Below are 9219 nucleotides of genomic sequence, written 5' to 3'. Positions count from 1 at the left end.
ACTTGTTATTGTTCTTTAAACATACTCTCCTGTCATGATGTTGCTGATTGAAGGAATATCATTAACACACCTTTACTTATGTCAGAAATGTGTGATACTCACCTGTACCTTTAATGTCATTATTCCCTATTGATTCTTCTCTCGGTTTCCCTCCCTTTCCCTCCACTTTCTCTTTCTGTCCCAGATTCCTTTCAACCTGCCTTGGCTTGGTCCTGACAGTATTTCTTTTCCTGGAAGCCTCTTTGAAAATGTGATAAAAACCATCCACTCCACCTTCCCTCCCCATCATTGTAGAGTTGCTAAGGTACCAGACTCCAGAAAGATTCCATGGGTTACAATTAGTTGTCTCCCTTGCTAGAGTTTGGGTAATTATTTACCTCTCTGTGTTTAGTTTCCTTACTGTTGCGTAGGGTTAGCATGAAATGAACTAACATATGCAAAGCACTCAGAAGGCTAGTACATAATAATGGGAAAAAATCCACCTGACCCTTACCTCCAGACTTGTCCATTTTCTATACCTTCTCCTACACCATGACGAGGATGATTTCTATTGTCTACAACCCATTGATGTGGGGGTGGGGTGGAATGCCACCACCTTGTTCTGCCTACCTTTCCCCATCTGACAGCATCTTTCGCTGCCTCCTGCCTTGTCTTCTGTGGATCTACTCAAACGGCTCCCTTTCCAAGCTCCCAAGATTTCTGACATATAAATATGTTTATATTCTCTGGCGTGTAATCTCCACTTTCTTTGTTTTGCAGGCTTATCTATTATCATCCCTCAGCCCAATCGATCTATTTTATGGTTTAAACCTCACTTGAGTTGCCCCAATCCAGTTGCCACCGACTTAATTCTGACTCACTTTGACAACCTAGGTGCCCCTGACCTACTTCTCATGCATGTAAACGTTGGTTATTGAGAAGGAAGAGTGAAACTGGAATTGGTGTATTTGGATTAGTGTGTTTGCAAAGAATAGTTTAAATATCATGGGCTGCCAAAAGATCAAATACACATGTCTCGGAAGAAATAAATATGGGCAGGATGCTCCTGAGAAGCAAAAATGGTGAAACTTCGTCTCATATACTTTGGACTTATTATCAGCAGAGACAAGGCCCGGAAAGGGAACATCATTCTTCGTAAAGTAGAAAGGCAGCAAAGAAGAGGAAGGCTCTTGACAAGATGAACTGATACAGCAGCTAAAGGAACGGGCTCAAACCCAACCACCATGGCGAAGATGGAGCAGGATGTTCTGTTCTGTTGAACACAGGCTTGCTGTGAGTCGTGCTGATTTCATTGCACCTAACGAACACAATCTTATGTTTCAATTCTGGGTTCATGTTTTTCCCAGGAATATGGCCTTGGGAACATGATTCAGGCCCACCATGGGAATTAGAAGATGGAGGGGGAAGACATAGCAGCTCCTTCACACTGCTTTGTGAGAACACAGTTCATACACTCAAAGCTTGAACAATGCCTGGCTGACAATAAGCAGCCCAAAAGAATCCCCAAGAAGACTCTACAAATGTTGAATTCTGCCCAGTTTTTCTGCCTCTGACATTATTTAATATGCTTCGGGGGGGGGGGAGCTTTGCTTACCCCCACCTTTAGTAACGTCTTCTGAAATACGATTTCCTGTTTGTCTGGCTGTCTTTCTTTTTTTTTTTTTTTAACATTTTATTAGGGGCTCATACAACTGTTATCCCAATCCATACACACATCAATTGTGTAAAGCGCATTTGTACATCGTTTCTCAAAACATTTTCTCTCCACTTAAACCCCCGACATCAGGTCCTCATTTTTCCCCTCCCTCCCGGCTCCCCTCTCCCGCATGAGCCCTTGATAGTTCATAAATGGGTATTTTGTCATATCTTGTCCTGTCCAAAGTCTCCCTTCATCCACTTTTTGGTTGTCTGTCCCCCAGGGAGGAGGTCACACACAGTTCCATGCAATCGGTTCCCTCTTCCCCACCCATTCTCCCTTTACCCTCCCTGTTTTGCCACTCACACCACTGGTCCTATAGGGCTCATCCGTCCTGGATTCCCTGTATTCTCAGTTCCCATCTGTACCAGTGTAACTCCTCTGGTCTAGCCAGTCTTGCAAGATAGAATTCGAGTCATGGTAGTGGAAGCGGGGAGGAAACCTTTAGGAACTAGAGGAAGGTTGTATTTCTCATCATTGTTACATCGCACCGTGACTGGCTCATCTCCTCCCCTAGACCCCTCTGCAAGGGGATCTCCAGTGGCCTACTAATGGGCTTTGGATCTCCACTCTGCACTCCCCCCATCATTCACTATGGTAAGATTTTTTGTTCTGATGATGCCTTACACGTCTGGCTGTCTTTCCACTATGCTCTGCATCACAGACTAAATGACGTCTTTACCCCCACGCCAGTGATTTGAGCAGGATCTTGCACATTATAGGAACTCAGCAAATATTTCTTAATTAAGGTAGATTAATATCCTTATCTCCCAGAAGAGCATCTGAAGCAGAGTAGTTGTTTTATGATGTTGTTTTTGAATGAAAGAGTAACTCAATGAATGACATCACAGTATAATTCGAATGTGCTTCAGGTGCTTCAAGCTGATTTGGACAACAATTCTGTGTTATTTTATGATGGATGCAGAATGCTATTTTCTTTCTGTTTTCTCCTTCCTTGCTTTTTCATGTTCATTCTTTTCCTTTACATTTTGTATACTTTTCCATCAAATAAATTATTTGCCAAATAATGTAATGTTTACCTCATGTGTATGAAACACATGTGCAAATGTTTTACCCAGCTATGAACCTAGATAATAGGGTAATGTTGATATTCAAAGCATCTGAGGTATTCCCACTGTCCCAAGCAAAGAGAACCTCTATGCCATTGTCAGTGTAGAGGATGTCCAGCCATGGTGTACAGCGTAAGTCAAAGGTATGGCTACTAGGGCTTCAGTTCTGACATACACAGGTTTATTCAAAACAAACCACTGAAAGACATTTCTGCGATTAATTGATAGTTGAAGACAAGACCTCTAATAATACACTCCTCTCTGTCTCCTTAGGGTTCTTTCCTCCCCACAGGGCCAATCAAAACAGTGACTTCTGAAGGCATCTTCTGGCCAGTTCAATCCAAGGCAGGAGGTCAGCTCAGATGTTTGTGGCCAGTGCTTTTAAGGATTCCATAGTGTAATTTGATGGATTTTTTGGAAGGACACAGGACAATCATGGTGATATTTATCAAGAAGTTTTAAGAGAATTGAAAACTGCACTTATGAGTAAAAGTTTAGGAAAATTGAAACAAGGAATTATTTTCCCTCCCAACAATGCATTTGCTCATTCTTTGGGGGTAGCAAGGGTCATCTTACTGGAATTTCCTTGGAAAACTTGACCCCATCCACCATATAGTCTTGGACTGTCCCCTTCAGATTTCCCAAAACTTAAGGGACATTTTAAAAGAACATAATTGGAGCCCTCAAGGCTGCCAGTGCTGCCATTTTGACGGGGGTGAAGTGGTAGAGAGGTGGAATCGTTACCTTTAGACATGCATAGACCTGGATGGAGGACATGTTAGGAAATAGCAATTTTGTATTTTGATATTCTTGTTTATTAAAGCCTTCTGGGATGTTACAGCAATACATTTTGATGTCTTTGTAAATCGCCAAAAGTATGAAGACATCAGCTCATCTTTGAGGGCAATATTTCTCTAGTGGGTAAAAGGTTCTAAGAATAATGTGACCAAATGTTTGCAGACAGAGGTTAACCCAAAATAAATGTGTTACTGGAAGCCATTCAAAATGGATGCAATTAAGTTTGAAATAACTATTTGCCTAAATTCTTTTTATTACCTACTCAGAACAAAACGAGGAAAGTATGATACATCATTTAAAAAATGTTTATTAATTGTGCTTAACTGCATTGTATCTCGTGACACCATGATATTTTTAGTAGAAAAAAAAATCCTGTGTACCTAAATAAACTGCTCCCAACATGCAAGTATAAATGAATAGTTCCTTATCCAAGCAAACATTTGGAGAAAAGGTAAATTTCAAGCAAACATTTCCTAGAAATGTTTTTATCATACACCTTTAATGTTTTGTAAGCATTCTAAAAAGCATAACATTTTAAAAAGTCAATTTATTGAGTATTATGGATGTCATAAATATTATGTGTTTTATTAAAATCTATTTCAATTTTTGCTGCAGAACAAGTAATTAAATATTATTCCATTTTAAAGTTAACAAACTGATGTTCAAAAAAACCCTGCTGAGATGGCCATAAATAATCAGATGCTCTAATCTCAAGTGTCTAAGACATGATATTGAGATATTTTCCATAAAATAAGTTTTTTTTCATAGAGAACACTTAAGAAAGCATTTTGTCATGAGGAGAAAACAAATCAAAACAAAAACTAAAGTATATTAACTATGATTTCAGCATTGTGCCATTTAATATTCTGTGTCTGATTTAATCTTTTCTTCATTGCTATGCAGTAGATACGATCACCCTCGTTTCATAAATGATGAAATAATTCTATAAAGGTTAAGTGTATTGACAATAATGGCAAAGGGAATTCACTAAAAATATTCTTCACTTTGCTGTACAATTCCATTCAGGGTTCTATCCACGAATATGGACATGTGATCCTTGTGATCCTTGGTATCAATTGAAATGTTCAGCTTTTTGACAGATGATATTTTTTGGAACATCTTGCAAATGTACACTCTTTGCACTTTAAAACATATATTTTAGGGGAAAAAGTGATACATATTGATTTTGGAATTTTTACATATAAGTGAATGTAAAAGTAAGCTATTCCTATAAAATCCCCAAACAATAAGTTCATGTGAGAAATAAAACTTTGGTAATGACTTATGTGTGTGCCATTAAAATTAGAGAGAAAATTTGTTTTCATAACTGCACCCTCTTTTCCTCATACTACTCCTCGAGAGGCAACCTGAACAGAGGCTTCCTTGCCTGACCTACTCAAACTCCAAACCTAGTCGAGCATCCTCGTTTAAAGTCTCATCCCTGCCTTTAAAGTCTGAAGACACATTTATTAAACAAATACGCAAGAAAGGAAGTTACAATATGATAACCAGGAGACATATGAGCTCTGTGAGAATCACCCGCACTCAATATCTTGAAAATCAAGAAAAAAACGATTCAACCCCATATGCTTTAAGTCTCTGGATGATAAGAAAAATGTGTTTTCAATCTTTCCCTGAATATAGTGAGCTCAATTTGAGAATTGATATGTCTCATATTAAGACTTAATTTCTAAATACTCATGAGCTCTATTAAAATTCTCTGGCAAAACTCTACCATGCTTCCCTTCCAATGGGCTCTAATTCAAAGTTTTGGCAGGCTCTGACTGATTAGCAGGTTTTTCCCTTCTCAATCACATTATTGAGCACGCCCAAATGGAGCTCTGGGAACTCACTGTTAAAAATAGATATATATGTATGTATAAATATATTACTTTATGAAGTATATTATAGGGTTGTTTAGACTATCTAGAGGAGATAGAACTCAAGGTAATGGAGTGTAATAGAGAAATGTGCAATGTCTTTATAATAAGATCACTTAGTATGGAATTATCTTCCTTATTCCTATCTATACATGAAAGTGTACGACTGAGTTAATTTTTCATATAACTGAAGTTCAATGGTTGAACTAAAGGAGCCTCCACATGTGTACATTTCCTATCTACAGTGAATGATTACATGAGTGGTCACAAAAGCCACAGCTGGTGGCCACTGTAACTGTTAGATGTAAGAGGTACACTCATCACCATTTGCAATACCGTTTTCACTCCGTTAAAGGTTGATTAGAGAGTAGAACTACAAAGATGACATCAAGTCCTAAGCTGTTAGAGCTCTACTGAAACTCAGGTGAGGCGCCCTTTGAAGTCAGCTGGTGTAACGGGAGACACTGGTTAAATAATGGCTGAGTGAATGGATAACTTTTTGGATAAATGTCTTCTAAAGAGACATACCCTATATACTCATGTATAAGCCGAGTTTTTCAGCACATTTTTATGCGGGTTTTGTGGTAAAATTAGGTGCCTTGGCTGATATTCGGGTCAGCTTATACTCTAGTATATACGGTAAGCTAGTTTCAATAGTAAAAGGGTTCCAAAACATTTAAGGCTATTATTGTAAGATGTTGTGGAGTTGGTTCTGCCTCTTAGCAACCGTATGCACAACAGAAACACTGCCTGGTCCTGTGCCACCCTCATGGTAATTGTTATGTTGGAGGCCCACTCTTGTAACCACTGTGTTAATCCATCTCGTTGAAGGCCTTCCTCTTTACCACTGACCTTCCACTTTACTAACCATGATGCTCTTCATTGATTGATATCTCCCTATCACATACCCAAAGAAGTGTCCGCTTCCTTGCTGCTCAGGTGCATTCTGGCTGTACTGCTGCCAAGAGAATTTGTTCTTGACAGTCCATGGCAGTCTCAGCATTTTTCACTGGCACCCAAATCAAATGCATTCCAGCTGCCTTATTCAACGTCCAACTTTCACACACATGAGTTTTCAACTAACTTAAAGCCACCAAAGTAAAAGCACGTTTAGATATTTCTATTAAATCTTCTTTGCACTCGACGAAGCAAAACAAATCTCAATGAATGCTTTTAAATAACAATGGTCATATCTCATTGACAGTAGCTTATGGGAACTGTTTTCCTCTCCATTTTTCTACAAACAAATCTCCTATCTCCCCACACCTCCCCAGCCCCCAAATATATACATATCTTAAAATAAGATGTTTCCCATGATGTTCCTGGGGACTTTTAACACATTTTTCCATTGGCTAATTTCTCTTCTACATAATTATGTATATAACACCAAATGCTGATATATCACAGTGTAATAGATTTTCTCTCATATGGTTAAATGGATTAAGAAACAATAAGAAAACTTAAAAAGATAGAAATATGCAGAAAACTCCTTTACAACGATATAATGGATTTCACGAGTTCAAATTATAAATGCATTCCCTGAAGTTAAAATATATGCAATTACTAAGGGAAAATTTTAGAATTTGCCAATGGAAACTTTTAGTTCAAAAGCTCTTTGGGCTACTTATACACAGCAAGCCATATAAAGTTTAGAACACATTGAATTTATATTTTCTTCATGTTAAACAAAAATATTACCATACTAAAGTGAAAAAGAAATTCTTACCACCTTCTTTTGTGCAAAGGTTGACAAGGTTATGCACAGTGTCCATCAACTCCAGCTGCTGCTTCTGCAGAACACTGTTATTGTTGGTGGCTCTGCTTAATTGCTTCTCCAGCTCCTGAATTACATAGGTTTGACGATTAACCAAGCCTTGAAGGTTTTCTTTCTCTTCTTTTAATGCATCCAACTCTTCCTTGTGTTTTCCCTCCATTTCTAATATTTTGTGTTCTAATAAACTACAAGAAAGTGAAAATAAGACTTACTTTGGACCATACTATACAAATTCATAGTTGAATTAATTCTTGGGTTTATATAATATTCGAGATTTTAATAAATATTTTCAATATAAGAATATTCTCTGTGATGGACTGAAGAATATAGTTGCTTTATTTATTTTTTGAAATAGGATTTACATATATAACATGTTACCCGCCCCCCCCACCACAAAAAAAAGATTACACCAGTAGTTGCTAAAGTCGTTTTTGTTTTTTAAATATAATTTATTTCCTGGATTGAGTTCAAACAATTACAGTATGGGGAAGGAATAGTATAACTTTCACTAAGGAAATGAGTCCAATAAGACATAGAATACAGTAATTCAGAAAAATTAAGAATAAAATATAGAAACTACTTTAATATACTTTATTTCATTCATTGGATATTTGCAAAACATCGAAATTAATTGATTATCACATGACTTATGTGAACTCAAGAAATATGTTTATATAGAAACCATAGGACTATTCATGTCATACTGTGATAACTTCTATGTTGTTAAGACGAACAATAAGCCCCTATATTTCAACTACCCACAGAATCACCCATGGTAGACAGATTTCCATGGTGTTTTCAGCCTACTAACAACAGGCTTAAGTGAAAGGACAGGCAGACAACATTTGAAGTATTAGTCATGGGAAACCTTCTAAACAATTACAGAGGATTGTCTGATGCAGTGCCAACATCCAGTACCATAAACCAAGTTGATTCCAACTCAGGGCTTCTGAGACTATAAATCTTTACAGAAGGAGAGAAACTCATTTTTATCCCTTAGAGAAGCTGGTGGATCGAACCACGAAACTTAAGGCTTTTTGTCCGACAATGACCCATTAGAGACACCACGGCTCACACTGTAGATCTGAAATTTAAAACTGGGGCAGACGAAAACACTCACTAATAATTAGAACATGGAATATGTGAAGTATGAATCCAGAAAATAAAAAGTCACCAAGCATGAATGGGCTGTAGAAAAATCAATATCATAGCCATTAGTGAGCTGAAATGGACAGGCATTGGATATTTTGAATCAGTCATATTGTCTCCTATGCCATGCATGACAAATTGAAGAAGGACATGGCATTCATAGTCAAAACAAATGTTTCAAGATGATCTTGAAGTACAATCTATCAATGATACAATCATATCCATATGCCTACATAGAAGGCTAGACAATATGACTTATTCAAATGTACATATCAAGCAAGAAATGTAGAGCCAACTACTTTAGTCTGATATTGATCAAATCTACAACCAAGATACATTGATAATTGCTGGTTATTGTAATAATAAATCTAAAAATGAAATAAGACAGATATGTACTTGAAAAACATGGCCTTGATGATACAAACAACTCTAGAGAACACATGATAGAATTTTGCAAGACCAAAGACTTATTCATTGCAAATATTATTTTTAGCAACATGAACAATGACTATATACTTTGACATGGCCAGATAAAAGCCACAGAAATCAAATTAAGTATGTATGCTGAAAGACATGTTGGGAAGCACATTATCATGAGCAAAACAAAGCCAATAGTAAATTGTGGAACAGACCATCAGTCGCTTATATGTGAGTTCACGTTGAAGTTGATTTTAACAAAATCACAAAGCTAAAATATGTGCTCTCCTAGAGGGTAGCTATGCGTGGGAATTGACTCAGTGGAAGTGAGTTTAGTTTGGGTTTTGGATAGGCAAATTACTGAACAATGCTGCAGGAAGCATTAAAAGGAGATTGAATACATACATACACATACATACACAGTCACTGCACAAA

At 37.3% G+C, this 9219-nt stretch overlaps 1 protein-coding gene across 3 annotated transcripts in view; it reads right to left on the bottom strand.

Moving 5' to 3' along the window:
* ANGPT1 (angiopoietin 1) overlaps window positions 1-9219 on the bottom strand; it is a 297629-nt gene that overhangs the window by 87931 nt on the left and 200479 nt on the right. For 2 of the 3 annotated variants that reach the window (XM_004697434.2, XM_045287639.1), the window contains exon 4: window positions 7171-7403. In XM_004697434.2, the coding sequence (XP_004697491.1) occupies window positions 7171-7403 (233 nt within the window). The remainder of the gene's footprint in view (window positions 1-7170; window positions 7404-9219) is intronic. The other variant, XM_045287636.1, reaches the window with a different exon arrangement.

This window comes from Echinops telfairi, unplaced genomic scaffold (genome assembly GCF_000313985.2).
Source record: "Echinops telfairi isolate 266 unplaced genomic scaffold, ASM31398v2 ScPeMD7_1;HRSCAF=3_0, whole genome shotgun sequence".
In the NCBI taxonomy this organism is placed as follows: domain Eukaryota; kingdom Metazoa; phylum Chordata; class Mammalia; order Afrosoricida; family Tenrecidae; genus Echinops; species Echinops telfairi.
Note: the sequence above shows the minus strand (reverse complement) of the source record. Positions and strands in the feature narration are given on the sequence as shown.